The sequence below is a fragment of the Aotus nancymaae genome, unplaced genomic scaffold, assembly GCF_030222135.1.
Source record: "Aotus nancymaae isolate 86718 unplaced genomic scaffold, 86718_ANA_hifiasm-v0.15.2.pri h1tg000033l, whole genome shotgun sequence".
In the NCBI taxonomy this organism is placed as follows: domain Eukaryota; kingdom Metazoa; phylum Chordata; class Mammalia; order Primates; family Aotidae; genus Aotus; species Aotus nancymaae.
The window spans coordinates 35,283,378-35,307,560 of NW_026988447.1; the positions used below are offsets into that span (position 1 = coordinate 35,283,378).

At 35.1% G+C, this 24,183-nt stretch overlaps 1 protein-coding gene across 1 annotated transcript; it reads left to right on the forward strand.

The window, feature by feature from the left end:
• Window positions 1–6,564: 6,564 nt before the first annotated feature.
• LOC135277743 (transcription initiation protein SPT3 homolog) lies at window positions 6,565–7,737 on the forward strand. The gene has a single exon (XM_064383728.1). The coding sequence runs from the start codon at window positions 6,990–6,992 to the stop codon at window positions 7,683–7,685; it is 696 nt and encodes a 231-aa protein (XP_064239798.1). The 5' UTR covers window positions 6,565–6,989; the 3' UTR covers window positions 7,686–7,737.
• The last annotated feature ends 16,446 nt before the right edge of the window (window positions 7,738–24,183 follow it).

A 24,183-nucleotide genomic window follows, 5' to 3' on the forward strand; every position in this document is an offset into this window, starting at 1 on the left:
AATCTCCTTGATTACATTCTCCTCACTCCATTCCAGGGAAAACCACTACCATTAAATCAGGATATATCATTATTTTGCATGTTTTTAGAATATATTCACCCATAAACACTTTTTTAATTTTTTATAAATGATATCCACATATATGTATATATATATATAGGCATCAAAGTGTATGAATATTCAGTAATATACTTTTTATTTATTTTAGAGACACCTGTTGATATTTGTAGTTTTAATTTTTTCCTATAAAAATCTCATCTTATAAATACATTTTTATTTAATGATTCTCTTCATGAAATTTTATATCGTTTAATCATTTTCACATAACACACAATACTCCAGTCAATATTTCTATGCAAGTTTCACTGTATACAGGAATTTCTATGAGGCATTTACATTATGAACAGAAGTTAGATTTATATAGCAATTCAGAATAATCTTTAAGTGAGACATTGCAAAGCCTGAAAAGTGTTTGACAAATTTACTCTTCATGAGAATAGCATAGAGTTCTTGCTCCATAACTGGACCAACACTTAGAATAATATCATCATCAGTGTATATGACATCTGATAGATATGGTACACTTTTAATTTGAATTTATTAAAATGTTGAAAAGTTTTAATATACTTTATTGGCCATTTGAATTTATTTTTCTTAAAGTCAACGATCAAACATTCTGATCATTATTTTCCATTGGTTCTTTTACTTTATTTCAAAATTCTTTATATATTTTAAATGTCAATCCTTATAAATATTTATACATTTAAAACACCTCCTTCCAGATTTCAACTTGTCTATTTATGTTCTAGATAATTATTATCTCTACAGAAATTTATATCTCTATCTCTACAGATGAATATATATATACATACACATAGACATATATATCTCTACAGATATATAAATACAAAAAAGAATTTAAACTCTTTTTAAAAGAAAATATATCTAATAAAATATACCAGTTTTTTTCTTTATGATGTACACTTTGTTGTGTTGTGTGCACTTTAAGATCTTTCCTCACAAGTACAAAATTAACGACATTGCTTTATGCTTCTTCTATACCTGTTCCACTCAACAAAAACGTACTACGTGAGTGTTCCTGAGGACTGAAAGTTTTCTTTACAGGAAGTTGAGTAGTTGCAGTTTCTAGATCAAGAAATGTAGAGTCAACTTTGAATGGCACTGACTTAAACAGATACACTGAATAATAGATATAAGCAAGAAAAAAGAAAATAGAATTAAGGTTTAAATACAAGATAGTCATATTTGTGGACCATAAATGTAATAGTAAAACAAAACACTGAGGGGAGCTAAAACTGAAGGCCTGTAAAAATTCAAGCAATAATGTTTTGTAATGGAGTTTAAGAAATTGGTTCCTATGAGAAATAGAGGGTTTAGCTTTAAGCCTGTTGATGAATAAAAGCCAAACTCTAAAATATTTGAAGAGATTTATTCTGCACAAAATATGAGTGTGGCCCTTAAAAAATGAAATTATTTCCCAATAACTTATCTGTATGACAGAACAAAGCTAAAATATATTTATAAAAATATGCAGCATCCTGAAAGACAAAATCACAATATATGGAATTCAATTAAAGTTAGCAGACATGCAAAGGAGCAGGAAAATAAATGTATGCTGTTCAAAATAAAATACAGACCTGATTATCAGCATCTAGTGTTGCTGGTAATCTCCGATAAACAACGGGAAGAGCATCATGTGCTAGGAATAGCTATTTAGGCCACATCAATGGTCCAGGACCATTTTGTCCTGACCAATTCTTAAACACACAAATACACTATGTTATATTTCATTTGACTCTTGGCTTTTGCCAAATGGCCTGAGTATTTGATCAGACCACTGGCAAACCTTAGACTGGTATATAAAATAAAGCTCCCTGTGGAAACAAGACATTTGTGCAAAAATCAGATCTGCTACTTACAAACTCATTGTTACCTGCGGGGATGCTCACTGCAAAAAAAAAAAAAAACAAAAAAAAACCCTATTCTGATAAAGGGGAGCAAAACCAACCTCTCATCTGCTGAATATAAGACTGAATTATTCTCCCAGAACAAGCACATGCACAACTGGTAGCCTTCTGTATCTGTAAGAGAAGGGCCCACGGAAATTCAGACACCATTCTACCCCGAACTTATAGGCAAAATCTACTACTCTATCAGAGGAAAATCTGTGTAGTCCATTTGTACTACTATGAAAGAATGCCAGTGATTGGGTAATTTATAAAGAAAAAACTGGGCCTGGCGCAGTGGCTCACGCCTATAATCCCAGCACTTTGGGATGCCGAGGCGGGTGGATCACGAGATCAAGAGATCAAGACCATCCTGGTCAACAAGGTGAAACCCCGTCTCTACTAAAAATACAAAAATTATCTGGGCACGGTGGCACACACCTGTAGTCCCAGCTACTCGGGAGGCTGAGGCAGGAGAATTGCTTGAATCCAGGAGGCGGAGGTTGCGGTGAGCCGAGAGAGCGCCATTGCACTCCAGCCTGGGTAACAAAAGCAAAATTCCATCTCAAAAAAAAAAAAAAAAAGAAAGAAAAAACTGTGTTTTTTGTTTGTTTGTCTTCTGTTTTTTAGAAACCAAAGGTTTTATTGGTTCATGCTTCTGGAGAGCACTCAGGAAGCATGGTGCCAGCATCTGTTTCTGGTGAGAGCCTCAGGAAGCTTACAATCATGGCAGAACATGAAGGGGAAGTAGATTTATTACATGGTGTAAGAGAAAGATGGGTGGAGATGCCAGGATCTTTTTAAAAATATCAGATCTCATGTGAACTCATTATGGTGGGGGGTGTACCAAGCCATTCATGAGGAATCCTCTTTCATGACCCAAACACCTCCTACCAGACCTCATCTCCAACATTGGGAATCATATTTTAACATGCAGTTTAGAGGGGACAAATATACAAACCATATCAACACTACAAAAAGAAAACTGCACTACCTGCTACATCCTGGTCAAAGGGATATATCTCTTGAGCCAGTGAGCAAGGGACTTCTTGGCAAATAGATCACATCAGGCTTCCTATCCCATCTATAGAGTTCGACTGAGTCAAAGCTTTTTTGGATTAGGCCATCCTGATGTTTTCCATTAACTCAAGCCGCATTATCCACTCCTGGCAAGTCCACATTTGTTTTCTATTTATGTTTCCTTGGCACAATACATCTGTTAATAGCTCCATGTTTGCAGCCAAAGCTACATATCGATGAGCTCAGTCATGGATCCTATGATAGAATCTCCATGTTTCATAACAATCCCAAGTTGCAGGGGTGGCTAACCTTTCAATTCACAATTAAATGATTGGCTTAAGTGACAACTGGGAGGAAACTAGAAAACCAGGTTAGACTGCACATCCTGGGGAAGCAATGTGGGGTCTCATTTCAGTAATTCCCTAAAAAAGGCACTTCTCATTTGCTAATTATATTTGACCATGCTGTCACCCCTTTTTCAATGTTATACTTTTCTTTTATAATTATTGATATTTAATTGTCCATGAGTGACCCTACCACCTCTTCCATCCTCTTCTACCCTTTTAAGAAGGCTCAAATTGGCAGCAAACCAGCTTTAAACAAGACGTAATGCAAACCCATTTTAAATTTTTCACAATTTTGTCCTGACCAATTCTTAAATCTATTATGCCTTTCTGAATATACTGTATAAAAATGATTTATGTTAAATTGCTTTTATTATGCATCTTGCATGTAACTCTTTTGAATAAAAAGTCTGGTGAGAATAGCAGAAAATTAAGAAAGTAAGAAATTTTTATTATTGAATGAAGCGACAAAGTGGCAGTGGGCAAATAAACAAAGCCCAAGCTGACACCTGGGGAGAGGTGGGTGGTGGGGTGAGAGGTAGGGTCAGGGCAGGACATTAATGATCTTTATTTTCCAGATCAGCTTCTGAAAGTTTTCTATTCATTCTGGGAAGACACACACACACACACATACACACACAGAGACACATACACACACAGACACACACACACCACCACAACCAACACCATCACCTCCCTGCACTATCTTTCCAAACTGCTGTGAACACATCGAGTTCAAAGTGACTGCTGAGACTAGGATCACACCTGGTAATGCTGATTATGATACAGCAGGGGGTGACCTCAGCTCCTGGATTTTTTCATGGAGAACACCTCCAGATGTCATTCACACTCCTAAGGCTGATAAACTAATGTCATGAACAAATAAAACTGTTCACAACTGACTGTCTCAGCTAGTCCTTTGAAAGTAAGGACTAAATTAAATTCTCCTGAATGGATAGAAATCCCCATGGTGCAACAACATCGTGGGGGTGCTATTAACCTGACTGGCTAAATAATGTATATCCTGACCGGGATGCCCTAACAGTGTAAACTATTTATTTACCGTGGCACCATGTATGCCCACTGGGATTGTACTTTCTGTTTGTACCCTGACCATCATGACACAGTCACAATCCTAGAAAGCACTTACAGCAGCTTTAACTTACAGGCCAGAGCTGTGCTGTGACTGATTAAAGCCTCAGGGCAGATTTTAAAAATAATCATATAAAAACACAAGAAGTTTGGTGTATTAGTCCATTTTCATGCTGCTGATAAAGACATACCTGAAACTGGGCAATTTACAAAAGCAAGAGGTTTAATTGTACTTTACAGTTCCATGTGGCTGGGGAAGCCTCATACTCATGGTGGACAGCAAGTCACATCTTTGATAGATGGCAGCAGGCAAACAGAGAATGAGGATAATGCAAAAGCAGAAACCCCTGATAAAACCATCAGATCTTGTGAGACGTATTCACTTTAATGACAACAATATGGGGGAGGCTCCCCCATGATTTGATTATCTCAAACCAGGTTCCTCCCACAACTCATGGGAATTAAAGGAATATAATTCAAGATGAGCTTTGGGTGGGGACACAGAGTCATATCATAGTAATTGGTCTCTTGGATCTCTAGAATACATTCTATTGAGCTTCGGGACATCTTTTCTGACTTAATAATGGCCAGAACTTATGACTATATTCACTCTTCTAGGCATGTATGATTACCCTACTTAAACTTTAGTTATCATTCTGGTCATTAACAATTGTCTGAGATAATATTTTATCTCAGTAAACATCTTTGACATCTGAGATTCAAACTTTATTAAACTTTCTTTGATATCACACTAAGCACACTCTTATCTGTTACCATTTTTTTACATTTGGTTAATTTTAAGACATTCTCAATGAAAGAGGCAATGGCTTAATTTACAGTCTGGCACAAACTTCTTATTACATGACAGTATCTAGACCACCTGAATTATAAAAAGTGAATTAAGTTTGATTTAATAAAAATATATGGGATATTGGGGAATAGATACCATTTTCAAAAACATCTGGATGACTTATGAAAAGTGAACATGACCTAGCCTCAAAAATTTAAAAAATGGAACAGTGCTAGTAGGCCATTTTTATCAAAGTACAATTAAATTAGAACCAATTACATAAATATGGCTTGAAAAGTATATGAATATAATAAACATATATTGAAAACACATTTTAAGCAACTTTAAAACCCTTGCTGTATAGAATAGAAACATCTTGTAATGTTAAGGATACACACATGTATATATGTGTTTATATATGTGTGTATCTATGTGTATGTGTGTGTATTTATATGTATATGTGTCTCTATATATGTGTGTATATATGTATATGTGTGTTTGTCAATATATGTAGAAACTATATAGCTCAGCCAAAACAGTACTTAAAAGTAGCATTTATATTTGAAATGATATAAAAGAAAACTAGAGTGGTTCACGCTAAATGAGCCAAATATTCAACAGGAAGTTTGAAAGAACAGTGTAATAAAACCAAAAATAATACAATAATGAATATCATAAAAATAAGAGCTGAAAATCATGCCAGAATAATTTTATGAGAGAAGAACAAGCAAGTTAAAACAGTGGTTCCTAAAAGATTCATTAAGTAAACAAATCTTTGTCAAGGTGGAGGGCTAGGGGAGGGGTAGAATTAGGAGAAATACCTAAAGTAATGACGAGTTGATGGGAGCAGCAAACCACGACGGCACATGTATACCTATGTAACAAGCCTACACATTCTGCACATGTACCTCAGAACTTAAAGTGTAATTAAAAAAAAAATCACTACTACTAAAAAAAAGTATGTATATATCTACTTATAGATATACATATATTATTTATTAATATAACTATATAGATATATAGACATGTATTATTTTTATTAAAAATATCATTTTTATATGTAATTTATATTTGATATAAATACTCCTTTTAAGTACTGGTTTGGCTGAGATATATATTTTATACATATGTAGACAAATACACATATACATATATATACATATATATACACACATACATATATATCATATTAGGTACTGTAAAATAATACAGCCATAAAGACTGAAAATATTAGATAGTAATAAGATATAATATTTGTGACCGCGAGTGCTGGGGGCGTCCGTAGCGCTTACTCCTCAGTCTCCGCAACCCCCGCCCACGCCATCTTGCACACCCCCCCACGCCCCCCGCCACACTGCCGAGTCACCTTTTGCCTTTCTACACTCCACATTCTCTGCCCCCCACCCCGCCCCTTTCCAAGCGTGTCCCGGGCCGCAGCAGCAGAAACCGCACCATCTCCACCCCCACTTTCTCCACGCGGGAAGCGCAGCCGTGCCTACAAGGGTTCTTAAAGCAGAGATGGATAATACTGCAGCTAGTCCAATGGCTTCTGCAACTTCAAGTAGTGGAAGGAGTACCGGGAAGTCTATAAGCTTTGCAACAGAGTTACAGAGTATGATGTATTCTTTAGGTGATGCTAGAAGGCCCCTTCATGAAACAGCAGTTTTGGTTGAAGATGTGGTACACACTCAGTTAATTAATCTGTTATAGCAAGCTGCTGAAGTTTCTCAGCTGCGTGGAGCAAGAGTAATCACTCCTGAAGATCTTCTGTTTTTGATGCGCAAAGATAAGAAAAAACTTAGAAGATTGCTAAAATACATGTTTATCCGAGACTACAAATCAAAGATTGTCAAAGGCATCGATGAGGATGATCTTCTCGAAGACAAATTGAGTGGCAGCAATAATGTGAACAAAAGACAAAAAATTCCTCATGACTTCCTCAACTCTATTGACCAGACAGGAGAACTTTTAGCAATGTTTGAAGATGACGAAATTGATGAAGTTAAACAAGAAAGAATGGAGAGAGCAGAAAGACAAACTCGAAGTATGGATTCAGCTCAATATGCAGAATTCTGTGAAAGTCGACAATTAAGTTTCTCCAAAAAAGCTTCCAAATTCCGAGACTGGTTGGACTGCAGCAGTATGGAGATAAAACCCAATGTTGTCGCTATGGCAATTTTAGCATATTTAGCGTATGAAACTGTGGCACAGTTAGTGGATCTGGCTCTTCTTGTGAGGCAAGACATGGTAACTAAGGCCGGGGACCCCTTCAGCCATGCCATTTCTGCAACCTTCATTCAGTATCACAACTCTGCTGAGAGCACTGCAGCCTGTGGTGTTGAGGCTCACAGCAATGCCATCCAGCCCTGCCACATCAGAGAGGCCATTCGACGCTACAGCCACAAGATTGGCCCACTTTCCCCATTCACAAATGCCTACCGCAGGAATGGGATGGCCTTTCTAGCCTGCTGATGTGACAACTGTGATGTGCCTGCAGCAACAGGAAAGGCGATGTTATATTAAGAGACTGAATTTGAAAATAAATAAGCCAATAAATAGCCTCTCTTGATACTGCTTCCTACATTTAAGGGTAAGGAAAGTAGAAATATTTCTCCCTTCACCTAAATTTGTTAGTGTGACTTTCTGAACATGCCATTTAGAGGTTATGTCATTAGCTTTCCTGCCTTCTTATATTGTAATAGTTGTGATTCAAAAATACTGTTTCAATTTTAAAACCAAGAGTTTTTATCTGAAAACCATCAGAAGCACAAATATATTTTAGTGTATATAATTTCTGTATCTGAGGAGAAACCTTCATTTATTGCTGTTTTTTGTTTTTATAAAATAATAAACAAGCCATGTCTAATGCTTTTACCATGTAGAAGACAAATAAACATAACTGGTGATTCTTGGTCTAAAAAAAAAAAAAAAAAAAAAGATATAATATTTGTAAAAATCTTTATTTTAGTAAGCTTTAAATTTTGGAGTAAATCATATATATTTTTTAAACTTATTATGTCATCTCTCTCTATATATAGATACAAAATATGTATCGCCTATTTGAACTCCAAAAGGAAGAACCTGATATGAACATGTCCTAAAATGTAAATTAATATGTTTTTCCTAAAATAAATATAGGCTGAGGCATTTATGATACTGTTTCAAATAAATACAAATACTAATATTATACAAATAATTACAGTGGCTGGTAGATTAACAACAGAAAAAAACTCAACACATTTTATATTTTGATAACAAAACAAGCCAGGTACAGTATGTGGAAAGAAAATTACTAATCTCCTTAACAAACATAGATGCTAGAAATATAAAAAATATATTAGCAAAGTGAGTACAGAAATGCACAAAAATGATAATATATCATTTTCAGGTTGTGTCTACATAAGCAAAGATGGTTTAATAAACATTTTGAATGTTGTCATTACAAAGAAATGATACATTTTAAAAGGGATGAATATGGTAACCACCCTAATTTGATCATTATGTAATATATATATGCATTGAAATATCACATTGTACCCTATAAATATGTGCAATTATTATGTCAATTATTTTTGATATTAAATAAATATTTTAAAAAGTAGAAGAGCATGGAGTCTACAGGAGTAGCAGCGTTCCACTCCAACTCTTAAAGAGAATTATAACTACCTGGAAATACACCATTTTGATATCGCTGAAGTAAAAATTCATTTCCACATTCTGCCCAAAACTTATTGTAAAAACCACTATCAGACAAATAAGCCACAGTCTTTTGTTTACTAAATTCATTACCCACCATCCTCAACAAGATTCTTCAACTTAAATACACCCAAACTACACTTATTAATCAATCATTAAAAGAATACCCTGGATGTTTTCTCTGACTTGAGTGTTTCCCTAACTTGAATCATTGGAATACCTCCTTTAAGATCAATAAAATATAGCTTTCATCTTGTACTACTGTTAATGATGGAGGGTGTCCAGGTTCTTTGCTTCTTGAACAAAGGATTGAACAAAAGCCACAAACAAAGCAAAGAAAGAATGAAAGCCTTTATTGAAAATGAAAATATACTCCACAGTGTGGGAACAGGTCTGAACATAGGGGTTCAAAGTCCCCGTTACAGAATTGTTGGAAGTTTTAATACCTCCTAGAGGATTCTATTGGTTACTTTGGGTATATCCTACGTAAATGGAGAGGATTAAGTAAAGTTACAAAGTCACTTATGGCGCACACCCTACCGAAAGTATATTTCCTCTTAATATTGAAGTGTGAATCAATCTTATGTTCCTTGCCTACAGAATCTATTTTCCTGACTCACTATTATCTTATTTAATTCATATGTTAAATAAATTCATTTTACTATTATCATTTTATGCAATAATGACCTTGACAACATATTGAACTATCATATATTGTAATGCAATTTAAAACAAATATATTTAGGTTATAATTTTCTACATAGTGCCTAGATAACACCTCTAATCATATTGCATATAGTCAATGGAATGCACACTACTTTCTATCATGGCTGTGCTGCTCTTTACCTACTATTACTTTATGTGTCCTTTGCTGTGACCCAGATCTTATCTCTTTTCCATACACTCACAGTCAATACCACTGTGTTCCCCAAGATACAACACTGTGTTCAGCATATTCACTTATTACAGCAAAATCCCTTTGAAATATACACATTTTATGCCCTAGCCACAGTGTTCTTTTATTATACTTCTCAATTTTCTTATACTCCACCATTCATAGGATTAGGTGATAGGATTTGTATTTTTTAATTTTTTTTCTACTTTTCTTTCAAACTATTAAGCATAGCTTTCATGGTGAAAACCAACAAAATCTCCACCTCATTGATCTTTACATTTTCACTTACGTAATTACCTTTCTCTTTCTAGTATGTACTCATACATTAAAGGTTTTCGTTTCTGACATAATTTATTTGCTGACTGACCATTTTCTGACAGTGTTCTTAAGAAGTTCAACATCAAGATAAAAAAAAAATGCTTGTTTTTTCTCTCAGATGGGCTTTCTTGCACTCGGCTCAGCAACTTACTCCCAAATTTACACTATAAATCTTGTCAAAACAAGATACTGATGAACTTTCTATTGGAAACTGATGTAAGTATGGCCATTCACAATCAGATGTCTGTCTTTTTGTAGTAATTCTTCAGTTGTAGGAGGTATGCAAGCCTTATCAGTCTCCCTACTGCCAGATGGTATGTTATAAGGAAAACAAGTCTCAGAATAAATTCTGCTGTACTGGGAAATGTTATCATCACTTAGGCAAAAAAAAAAAATATATATATATATATATATATATATATATATATATATATATATATATATATATAATGATTCTGGAGGTTCTATGAATTTCAAGAGCTGTGTCTTCCCTAAATGTTGAAAGTTCATGAGTTAAATGTAACAATACTCCAGCAGCAAAATTTGATGAGTCTTCTAATCAGTGTCAGGTAGCGTATAACCCATAGGAATTACAGGCATGAAGACCTATTTATGTGGAATCCTTTGTTTCCTATACTTTGCATAATCATGAAGTGAGTTCATGACTTCAAGTGAAAATTATTTACAAATATCCATTATACTATTTAATAAATCCTTGGTATAGATGACAGTAAGTATAACTAAAGTATTTTGGTAGTCATAGCTTGAGGGTAAATTTTTAATTTGTTTGAAATATTAAATAACTACACAAAAAGAGTGTAAATCAGATTATGTGAAGTCAAATATTAACTAAAAGAGAAACATGAGCCCTCAAAACTAAGGCTTCAATGGATAGACTGATTATAATGCTGACAACTAATGTTAATGGAAATGTAACTGTGCAGACATGTTTTTTAAATGACTGTTCTTGTTTATTAGGGCTGAGATTTTGAGTGGTCTGTGCTAATTCTATTATTTTCTCATAAATAAGGTTTCCATATAATTCACAAAATTAACCTGGGCATTTTTCAAAGGAAAGGGGGACAATAACTGGATAGTTTCTGGGGACATGTTTACTGCCACCTCAAACAACCTGGGTCAGGTAGTCATCCCACTAATTTTACAGAACATGGGTTTTTGCAGAACATATTCTGAGTTACAGAAGATTTTGTACAAGTTATCACCAACATACCAACAACCTATTCTACTATGGCAGAGTCTGCTCATTGTCCATAAAAATCTCTTTTTCTTCTTCCTGGGAAGACAATTAAACCAACTTGTTAGAATTCTTTAGTTAGCTGTGGTAATATGACTGAATTCTAGTGAATGGAAGGAGAACAAAAATAACACATGCTTCTTCTAAGCCTGTCATTTTCCTTCTCTGGTTGATTCTGGCAACAGAATAATCATCTGGTGATCTGGAATAGCCTTACCTTGAAGATGGCAGAATGGTCCTCAGCATGGGCCCTTGAATGACTGTGGAATATATGCTCTCATCCTCTCACCAATTACCCTGGACTGTTAGATGATCTACTCTTATGTTGAAGCACTATGCACTCGAGTTTATGAGTCGTGATAGCCCAGTATTCCCTAGATTAATCAGCATACCTTTTGGATCTTTACAATTTCCCTATATTTACAGTTTTATTTGCCAAGGTCTGGGGACATTTAGTTTTTATTGTGTCTTTTCATATATCTTTACTATTATCACTCTTATTTTATTCTTTGTATATGAAAGAAACACTCCACTAATTTTACTGAGATTTCATTACCAGTTGTTAATAAGCAGTATATGTGGGCTATTAAGTCACCCCATTATAGATAGCATGCTATAATGAAAGAAAGTAATTTGAATTCTGTGCAATGCTTACCTCACAATGTGTCAAAGGGTAAGAATTGCTGAATTCCGCAAACCTGGATGCTTTTTTCCCAAAGAGTTCAAACAGCGGAATAGTGAGTAGTAGTCTTCATAAAGTTGTGGACATTTTTGGTAGACTAGTAAAAGAAAATTTCTTTGATTAACTGATATTTGAGCAGATATTTGAATGACACAAAATAACAAGCTATGCAAAGCTGGCACAAATAATTTTACATGACTTCGTTAATACTGTTAAATTCAATGACTTACAGGAAGCCAAGAACACTCAGGGAACACATCCAATCCTCAAGATTTAAAGTTGTGGGAGTAGCAAAATGCTATCAGCTACATTGTTTGAGAGTTAAGAAAAAGCAGCATTTTATTGGTATTTCATTTAAGTACTGTTATATACAAGTGTTTCTATTACTTCTTATTATCTGCAGTAATATATCTTTACAAGTATAATTGAAAAAAGTGCCACTATTCATATATTCCCTGCCTAGTTAATGACTCTAATACTAATTGAAAAACTTTGGCAGTTTCATAATTCCATCAATAAATCTATGTACTTGTAGTGATACTATCAGCAAAGTATCTCATTGTTTTGACCTGGTGCCATTTTAGCAACAGGCAATAAAAGACGAGAGGAATAATAATTTCAGGAGCAAACCTTCCTGTTTCTCATGCATACATATTTTCCAAATCCAAGAAAATATTAGCTCTTTAAACCTTTTCCTTTAACTTTTGGAAAACTAGATTTTATTGTTCTTAATTTATATGATATGTCTTACCATGTTGTAAGACCTCTGTATACAGTTCATGTCACCATTTTATTTTCCTTTGGGTCACTGGCCTTCTGTTATACAATATGATTTTAATTATATTTGGAAGATTAGAAAAGTAATCCTTAATTGCAAGCATAGCAACTGCTAGTCAGAAGCTCTTTTTCCTATCCACTCCATCCAGCTATCCTAATATGATTTTCATAGTTTGTAACCTGTTTTCAACATTTAACTGAAAATACAAGTAGGGCAGAGAGTTCATGTGTGAAAACCTAGTAGTTTTATTCTGACATTCAAACCGTTTTCACTTTTAGGAAGCACATATAGCTTTCTCATGCAGTAAAATGTTGCACAGAATTTATAGAACTCAAATTTGAAGCTCATTCTCCTATTAATGTCAAATACAGGATAGAAATAATAGCCACATCTAGTTTGCAAAATATGTATCTTGGTGTCTAAGAGTGTGCTATACAATCCTGATTAAGTAGATACCAAAACTGATATGTGACCCCCTGTTCTCATGGAAACTTGACAGGAAACAAATTAAAAGGGAGATAGTCATTGGATAATTAATTATACAGAAATCATTTAGTAACAATTATGTTTAAGTAACTAGTTTGTGAAGATAAAACAAGACAAAACAAAGTAGATTTTTTTAAAGAGAAAGTCAATCTTAACCTAGCCCAGGATATAACACAATATGTCCCTGGGGAAATAATTGTGCATTGAGACATGACAGATGAACGGGTGCCAGCAGGAAAATGTGGTGGGCAGGGAGAGATAGCATTTCAGTAAAGACAGATAGAGCAGGAGAGCCAAGATGGCCAACTAGGAACAGCTCTGAGATGCAGATCCCAGTGAGAAGAATGCAGAGGGTGAGTGATCACCACATTTCAAATGAGTTTTTACTGCCCACAGACCAGGAGATTCCCTGGCTGAAAAGCTCCATGAATTTCCAGAACAGCTGTTTCAGCCAGCGCTGCGGGTCTCCACACAAAAACTCACACAAATTCGGGTGACCATTTCAACAGGCACTTGGAATGCCTGGGATACAGAGCTGCTCATTCAACTGAAAAATAAAGGGGCTTAAACAGGGAACCAGGTGATCTGGCTCAGTGGGTCCCAACCCATAAAGACCATCAATCTGAAATGCTCTCGATTGAGAATTTCACAGTAAGCAAAGCTGGAGCCAGGATGGTCCAGCTCAGTGCGGGGAAGGGTGTCAGCCATTACTGAGACAGTCCACCCCTACTGAGGCAGTCCACCATTACAGAGGCAGTCCACCATTACTGAGGCAATCCACCTTTACTGAGGCAGTCCGCCATTACTGAGGCAGTCCACCATTACTGAGGCAGACCACCATTACCAAGGCAGTTCTTACTGTACCTCTGTAAACAAAACCACAAGGAAGTTCACACAGCAGTTGGGCAGAGCCCACAGTAGCTCAGTAATGCCTCTACTGGCAGACCATGACTAGACTACTACCTTGCTGGGCAGGGCATCTTTGAAAAAAGGCAGCAGCATGTCAGGAACTTATAAATAAAGCCCCACCTTCCCAGGACAGAGCACCAGGGAAAAAAGACATTTATGAGTTCCACTGCAGAAGACTTAAACATCTCTGCCCAGAAGCTCTGAACAGAAGAACAGAGATCACAGCTCAGCACGTGAGCTCCTATAAAGGAGAAATTGTCTCCTCAAACAGCTCCCTGACCCCTGTATAGGGGCCTCATGGTTAGAAGAAAAACCAAAAAACAGAAAGAAATAACTTCAACATCAACAGAAAGGATTCCCACTCAGAGATGCCATCCGAAAGTCACCAACTACAAAGACCACAGGCAGATAAATCCACAAAGATGGGAAGAAACCAGTGCAAATAGGATGAAAACACCAAAAACCAGAATGCCTCTTCTCCTCCAAGGGATCACAACTCCTCAGAAGCAAGGGAACAAAGCTGGATGGAGAATGAGTCTGATGAATTGACAGAAACAGGATTCAGAAGGTGAGTAATAACAAACTTCTCTGAGTTAAAAAAACATGCTCTAACACAATTCCAAGAAACTAAGAACATTAAAAAAAGGTTACACAAAATGCTAATGAGAATAAACAGCTTAGAGAAGAATATAAATGACCTGATGGAGCTGAAAAACACAAGAGAACTTTGCAAAGCATACACAAGTTTCAGTAGGTGAATTGACCAAGCAGAAGAAAGGATATCAGAAATTGAAGATCAACTCAATTAAATAAAATGAGGAGGCAAGATTAGAGAAAAAAAGAGTGAAAAGAAATTAACAAAGTCTACAAGAAATACAGGATTATGTGAAAAGACTTAATCTACGTTTGATAGGTGTACCTGAATGTGACCAAGAGAAAGAATCCAAGCTGGAAAACACTCTTCAGGATATTATCCAGGAGAACTTCCTGAACCTAGCAAGGCAGGTCAACATTCAAGTCCAGGAAATGCAGAGAACACCACAAAGATATTCCTCAAGAAGAGCAACTCGAAGGCACATAATTGTCAGATTCACCAGGGTTGAAATGAAGGCAAAAATGCTAAGGACAGCCAGAGAGAAAGGTCAGGTTACCCATAAAGGAAAGCCCATCAGACTCACAGAGGATCTCTCAGCAGAAACCCTACAAGTCAGAAGAGAGTAGGGGCCAATATTCAAGATCCTTAAAGAAAAGAACTTTCAACCTATAATTTCATATCCAGCCAAACTAAGCTTCATAAGCAAGGATAAATAAAATCCTTTATGAGCAAGCAATTGCTGAGAGACTTCGTCACAACCAGGCCTGCATCACTGAGCTCTGGAAAGAAGCACTAAACATAGAAAGGAACAACCAGTGCCAGCCACTCCAAAAACATACCAAATGGTAAAGACCATTGACACAATGAAGAAACTGCATCAACTAGTGGGCAAAACAACCAGCTAACATCAAAATGGCAGGATCAAATTTACATATAACAATATTAACCTTAAATGTAAATGGGCTAAATGCCCCAGTCAAAAGACACAGACTGGTGAATTGGATAAAATGTTAAAACCCATCAGTGTGTTGTATTCAGGAAACCCATCTCACATGATCTCACATGCAAAGACACACATAGGCTCAACATAAAGGAATGGAGGAAGATTTACTAAGAAAATGGAGAGCAAAAAAAGCAGGATGTGCAATTCTAGTCTCTGTTAAAATAGACTTTAAACCAACAAAGATCAAAAGAGACAAAGAAGGGCATTACATAATGGTAAAAGAATCAATGCAACAAGAAGAGCTAACAACCTTGAATATATACACACCCAATACAGGGGCACCCAGATATATAAAGCAAGTTCTTAATGACCGACAAAGAGACTGAGACTCCCACACAATAATAGTGGGAGACTTTAACACTCCACTGTCATTATTAGATCAATGAGACAGAAAATTAACAAGGATATCCAGGACTTGAGCTCAGATCTGGACCAAGCAAACCTTATAAACATCTACAGAAATCTCCACCCTAAATCCACTGAATATACATTCTTCTCAGCACCACATCACACCTACTCTAAAATTGAAGGCATAATTGAAGAAAATCACTCCTCAGCAAATACAAAAGAATGGAAATCATCACAGTCTCCCAAATCACAGTGCAATCAAATTAGAACTCAGGATTAAGAAACTATCTCAGAACCACACAAGTCCATGGAAACTGAACAACTGGCTCCTGAATGTTGACTGGATAAACAGTGAAATGAAGGCAGAAATAAAGATGTTCTTCGAAACCAATAAGAATGAATACACAATTTACCAGAATCTCTGGGAAACATTTAAAGCAGTGTCTCGAGGAAAATTTAAAGCAATAAATGCCCACATGAGAATCAAGGAAAGTCTAAAATCAACATCGTAGCATCAAAATTGAAAGAGCTAGAGGAGCAACATTAAAAAAATCAAAAGCTAGCAGAAGACAAGAAATAACTAAGATCAGAGCAGAACTGAAGTAGATAGAGACACAAAAAACCCTTCAAAAAATCAATAAATCCAGGAACTGTTTTTTTGGAAAAGATTAACAAAATAGACAGACTGCTACCCAGATTAATACAAAATAAAATCAAGAAGAATCAAATAGATTCAACAAAAAATGATAAAGGGGATATCACCACCAATTCCACAGAAATACAAACTACCATCAGAGATTATTACAAACAATTCTATGCACGTAAACTGGTAAATCTGGAAGTAATGGATAAATTCCTGGAAACTTGCACCTTCCCAAGCCTAAACCAGGAAGAAGTTGAAACCCTGAATAGACCAGTAACAAGGGCTGAAGTTGAGGCAGCAATTAATAGCTTACCAACCAGTAAAAGTCCAGGCCCAGATGGGTTCATAGCCGAATATACAAAGAGGAGCTGGTACCACTCCTTCTGAAACCATTCCAAACAATACAAATAGAGGGAATCCTCCCTAACTCATTTTATGAGACCAGCCATTATCCTGATACCAAAACCCAGCAGAGACTCAACAAAAAAAGAAAACTTCAAACTGATATCCATGATGAACATAGATGTAAAAACCTTCAATAAAATACTGGTAAAGCGAACGCAACAGCACATCAAAAAGCTTATCCCTCATGAACAAGTAGGCTTCATCCTGGGGATGCAAACATGGTTCAACATACGCAAGTCTATAAACGTAATCCACAGAACATAAACAGAATCAAAGACAAAAACCTCATGATCATCTCAATAGATGCAGAGAAGGCCTTCAACAAAATTCAACAGCCCTTTATGCTAAAAACTCTCAATAAACGTGGTATCAACAGAATGTATCTCAAAATTATAAAATCTATTTATGACAAATCTACAGTCAATATCATACTAAATGGGCAAAAATTGGAAGGATTCCCTTTGAAATTTGGCAGTAGACAAGGATGCCCTCTCTCACCACTCCTATTCAATATAGTATTGGTAGTTCTAGCCAGAGCAATCAAGAAAGAAAATAAATAAAGGGTATTCAATTAGGAAAGGAGGAAGTCAAACTGTCTCTATTTGCAGATAACATGATTGTATGTTTAGAAGACCCCATCATCTCAGCCCAAAATCTCCTGAAACTGATAAGCAACTTTAGCAAATTCTCAGGATACAAAATCAACGTGCAGGAATCACAAGCATTCCTATACACCAATAACACACTAAAAGAGAATCAAATCAAGAGCGAACTCCCACTCACAATTGCTACAAAGAGAATAAAATAGGAATACAACTAACGAAGGATGTAAAGGACCTCTTCAAGGAGAACTATGAACCACCGCTCAAGGAAAATAGAGAGGACACAAACACATGGAAAAACATTCCATGCTCATGGTTAGGAAGACTGAATATTGTGAAAATGGCCATACTGCCCAAAATAATTTATAGATTCAATGCTATCCCCATCAAGCCACCTATTACCTTCTTCACAGAACTGGAAAAAAACAGCTTAAATTTCAGATGGAACCAAAATAGAGCTCACATAGCCAAGACAGTCCTAAGCAAAAAGAACAAAGCTGGAGACATCACACTACCTGACTTCAAACTATACTACAAGGCTACAGTAATCAAAACAGCATGGTAATGGTATCAAAACAGCATGGTAATGGTACCAAAACAGAGATATAGACCAATAGAACAGAACAGAGACCTCGGAGGCAACTCCACATATCTACAACCATCTGATCTTTGACAAACCTGACAAAAACAAGCAATGGGGAAATGATTCCCTGTTTAATAAATGGTGTTGGGAAACTGGCTAGCCATGTGCAGAAAGCTGAAACTGGACTCCTTCCTTATACCTTATACAAAAATTGACTCCAGATGGATTAAAGATTGAAACATAAGACCTAACACCATAAAATCCCTAGAAGAAAATCTAGGCAAAACCATTCAGGACATAGGCACAGACAAGGACATCATGACTAAAACACCAAAAGCATTGGCAACAAAAGCCAAAATAGACAAATGGGATCTAATTAAACTCCAGAGCTTCTGTAAAGCAAAAGAAACCATCATTATCGTGAACCAGCAACCAACAGAATGGGAAAAAATTTTGCAATCTACCCATGTGACAAAAGGTTAATATCCAGAATCTACAAAAAACTAAAACAAATTTACAAGAAGAGAAACAAACAAACCCATTAAAAGTGGGTGAAGGACATGAACAGACTCTTAAAAGGAAGACATATATGAGGCCAACAAACATGAAAAAATGCTCATCATCACTGGTCATTAGAGAAATGCAAATCAAAAGCACATTGAAATATTATCTCATACCAGTTAGAATGGCAATCATTAAAAAAATCTGGAGACAACAGATACTGGAGAGGATGTAGAGAAATAGCAACATTTTTACACTGTTGGTGGGAGTGTAAATTAGTTCAACCATTGTGGAAGACAGTGTGGTGATTCCTCAAGGAACTAGAACTAGAAATTCCATTTGACCCAGCAATCCCATTACTGGATATATATCCAAATGATTATAAATTGTTCTATTATAAAGACACATGCCCACATATGTTCATTGTGGCACTGTTTACAATCGCAAAGACCTGCAACTAACCCAAATGCCCACTGATGATAGACTGGACAAGGAAAATGTGGCATATATACACCATGGAATACTGTGCAGCCATAAAAAATGATGAGTTTGTGTCCTTTGTAGGGACATGGATGAACCTGGAAACCATCATTCTCAGCAAACTGACACAAGAACAGAAAATCAAACACCACATGTTCTCAGTCATATGTGGGTGTTGAACAATGAGAACACATGGACACAGGGAGGGAGCATCACACACTGGGGTCTGTTGGGGGGTACTAGCAGAGGGACAGTGGGGTGTAGGGAGTTTGGGGAGAGATAACACAGGGAGAAATGCCAGATACAGGTGACAGGGGTATGTAGGCATCAAACCACATTGGCATATATGTACCTATGCAACAAACCTGCATGATCTGCACATTTATCCCAGAATTTAAAGCACAATAAAAAATATTTAAAGAAAAAAAAGGAAAAAGAAGAAAGAAAAAAAAGGCAGAGAGAGCCTGGTCTATGATGATTAATCGGGAACATGCTTGATGTTTGAAAAATGGGGAAAAGCTGATAAGTCTGGGGCTTAATAAGTGAAAGGGAGAGTGGAAGAAAATTGGACTCAAGTCAGAGTCAATGAAGGGATCCTACAGAGCTTCTAAGATAATGAAGTATGAAGATTTTACTCTATGTGCAATGGAAAGGAACTTACGGTATTTAGGCACGATTTGACATGATTATCCTTGCTACTTAAGGAGACAATTTGCACTGCTGATGAAGACGAGTTTAGACTAGGACAATAATATTGGATATATTTGTTTTAAAGGAGGGCATTAGAAGCACATTGGCCAGCCATTTGCCCCATCAATTTGATGTGTGTGATGTTTTCTGACGATGAGATTAATGTGTTCTTTTCAGGGGGCAAGATTATGGCAGAAGTCCTGTTGTGCCTTTCTAAGTGAATCATGTCAGGTGTTCTATAATGTCATCATAATATCTTATTTCTGGTTATACTCACTTGCAATACATTGATAAGGTGGTGCTTGTCCAGTTTCTCCATCATCATGAAGTTACATTTTTCCCTTTTTATTTAGTGTCTGATAATTTGAGATGTAAAGGGATATTTTGGAAAAATGTAAGTGTCTTCTTTTCCATAATACATTTTGCCCAGAAATTTTAGCACCTATTGGTCTTAGCAGTAATTATTTTGAGGTTCGTGGCTGATATTTCCATTTCAAGGAATGATTTTTGGTCTGTTTTATTTATATATTTTTCTTGTCTGGTTTTCTCTTATTTGTTAATAGGTCCTGGTGAACCTGTAATTTTGAGATTGATTGCCAGACAGTTGCCAGTGTCTGAATTATATGAATTTTGCTCAGGGAAAATTTAATATTTTTCTGAAAGAGTAATAGTATATGCAAATTTCCATGACCCCACCAGACATTCAACTGATTCAAGACTTAATTTTCAGTCCTGTGATAAAATATCTATTTCTTTTTTCCTTCTCTTTCCTAGAGGTTGACCTTCATGCATCTCCACTTAGTGGAGGAGTTATTTACTAAATCTCTTCTCTTGGTTGAATGCTGATGTCTAATTTTTGCTTGTACTATAACTTTCAAACTGCCAAAGTCTCTGTTTGGGCTTTTAGTCTTCTAGGAACTGCTTTATGCTTAGAAATTTCCACCTCTCACCCCATGCATTTGAAACTTACGAATCAGCAATTTTCTATATAAAAGATTGCACAGAGGATATTGGGCTTCATTCTTTGTAGTTCCACTTTCCTTAATATTAACCCCTAATACATCACTTATTTAGTAGCTCTGAAAACAACATTTTATCTCCTCTGTCCAGTGAGTCTGTTGTAAATTATATTCTATGGCTATCCACTATAACCCTGCAATCCAAAATTATAACCCTCATATTCCAATGTTTTCCCTTGCTCCAGGAACTTAATTCCTCATACGCTATCTGTGGTAGTGGCTTCCTGATTCTTCTACAGAGCTGTGTTGTTTCATGTACGCAGCATTTATCATTGTTATCAGTAGACAGTTAGTTTGATACTATCTTCTCCATTACACCCAGCAGAAGAATCTTCAGCTTCTCATTTTGATTCAGTCTTACACTGGAAGTTAAGATATTAAAGTATTTAACATTATTATTGTTATTAGTACTATTGTTAAATCTTTACATATTTGCAAATTTGCTTATGTGTATGTGTAAGCTGTGGAGTAGAAATGGATGTTTTATTAAACTTTGTTGTTAGCTAATTTTTCTCAGGCTGTGCTCCTAATTTCTAAGAGCAATAGAAAAAGTCATTTTGTAAATACAGAAGTTCCAGAGGTTAAATGACATAAATTAAGATCAATATAAAATGGAAGAATTGGCTTTAATCTTGATATTTGAACACATTTTATTTTCTACTTGATTTGGATTGTGTCTTCACTTCAATCTTGATCTTGTATCCATCAAGGATTACATAGCTTATATCTAATTTAATTTAAATAACAAAGTAAAACGATCATTTAAATCATTTTGAATATCTGTATTCATTACCAGAATATAGATAAAAATCTATATATATTCATTATCAGAATATAGGTGAGAATCTATATATATTCATTACCAGAATATAGATAAGAATCTATATATATTCATTATCAGAATATAGGTGAGAATCTATATATATTCATTATCAGAATATAGATAAGAATCTATATATATTCATTATCAGAATATAGATGAGAATTCTAGATGTAATTTGTAGTAAAACTATGCAAATTATCCTTGAATAATTGGTCAACTGAAGAATAAGTGCTTGTTATTGCAGCCATAACTAACTAAAATTATGAAACCAATGAATTTAACTTTCAAAATAGGTGAGCAACTTGAAAGTAATTATATAGAGAGTAAAAAATAAATGGCCACTAGACAACTATTAAAAACAGTGCATTGTCTATATAAATTTAGGAAGAGAACTTTCTCATTTTATGTTAATTAATAAAAATAATCATTTATGTAATAAGAAAAGAGAGAAGAATAGATTAGAACTGTTTGGAGTAGTAACATGCCAATTATCAGTTAAAATAACCTTAAACTATTGGACATACAGTGATATTTGACCTTGAGTTTTGTAGAAAAGATAATTTAATCAAAAGTAGAATATTAATTTTGCCTTCTCAAATTCCAAAATGATGAAAAATTTCAAAATTATATGTAACATTTCAAAAAATAAATTTTTAATCTAGTTTTTAATAAAAAGATCTAATATCACTTTTGAATAAAAAAGTTTTATTTTTGTATACTAGAAATTCATTATTTGCTGTTAATTTTTAAATTTTGACTTGGCTTTGTTTGAACATTTATTTTTAATGCTTTAACATTTCATATTTGACCAAAATATGCAATTGTTTGAACTAAAAAAGTATGAGTAACCCACCAGCAGAACTATCAGGTACAGCCATTAGATGAAGAATAACAACTGCTAACTCTCCACCAAACCCTTTTCTTTATTTTCAGTCTTCATTATAATGCTGTATGAACAACTATGGTACTTTCATTGTGCCTTGTGCAGGGGCAAACGCTTTATGTCAGAGAAAACCACATCGCACTATGAGATACTTTTAACTCAATAACATTATCAAATAATCCATTGTATATGCTTTTGTGCAGTGCTCTGTTAGGTGCTTATTCATAAAATAGTGCAAATCACCGAAAAAAATGCTCAACATCTGTATGTAAAATGTGCTACTTCCCTTGCAAATACAAAAATCAATCATAGAACACTGCAGACTTTATTTGGCAAACATGCAAGAAAGACTGCACACATAAACCTACAGCTTTAGCATTGCATTATTTAATTTAGAAATTTAAATCTTAATATTAAATCTAGGCTGCTCCTCTGCTTTCGTGGATCTCTAATTTCAACATTCAACAAAATGGAGATAATAAAATGTGATAAAATATTTGGATTATATTTTCATTTTTTAATTTGAAAGGAATGCTTTCAAGCATGTGTCAGATTTATGGTATATCTTAGTCAAGACTTGAGACTCAGGAACATATTCAAGAAATAATATAATAGCTTTGATTAGATATTTCATTTTTAATATATTGATTCCCAGTTACACAAATGCATTTATATAGATCTCATTATAGTTTACCTCAAGAGTATACAAAAAATAAAGAAAAATAAGTACTACAGAAAAATAGACTATTTTGCAACAATGTATATATTGCTACATATAACTAACTTCCTTGAACTATTAAAAGAAAACCTTTGATGCAAATTCAACATGTGTATTTCTAACCATAATTATGGTTGACTCACCCAGTACAGGCAATTTTTAAACTTCGGCCTGCTTTTAAATGATGATGGAGTGAAGAATAAAAAAAAAAATGAACAAATAAAAGCTTGCTCTGGAAACCTAGTTCAGAGAACACAAAATTTTATCTGACATGACATTGCAGTATGTGTCTGATCCTTGAAACTGACCATTGGAGGAGTCTTTCATACCCTGTCAGTGAATCTGAATCATTTTGTAAAGAACAACTTAAATCAGAAAGAAGTGAAAATAAGCATTAAAATATCAAAGTGTGAACAAAATTAAAACGAGTTTTAGCAGTCCATTGCCCCATACACTGCTCAGTGTTTTTCATAACTTGGAAAGTCAACGTTTTTTTCTTAGTTTAGTTCTTTTCCTGTTCCTACCTTCATATGTGTCTACTCTTTAAACAACAAATATTTTCAGTAATTTTTTTGTAAGCCAAAGTGTTTTTATTCCAACTTTTATTTATATTAGTCTAGTCTCATGCATATTTATTTTATATCTTGAGTTGTAATGC

Bases quoted from the DNA above. Each gene is read 5' to 3' on its own strand.
- LOC135277743 (XM_064383728.1), top strand. From the start codon at position 6,990: ATGCGCAAAGATAAGAAAAAACTTAGAAGATTGCTAAAATACATGTTT.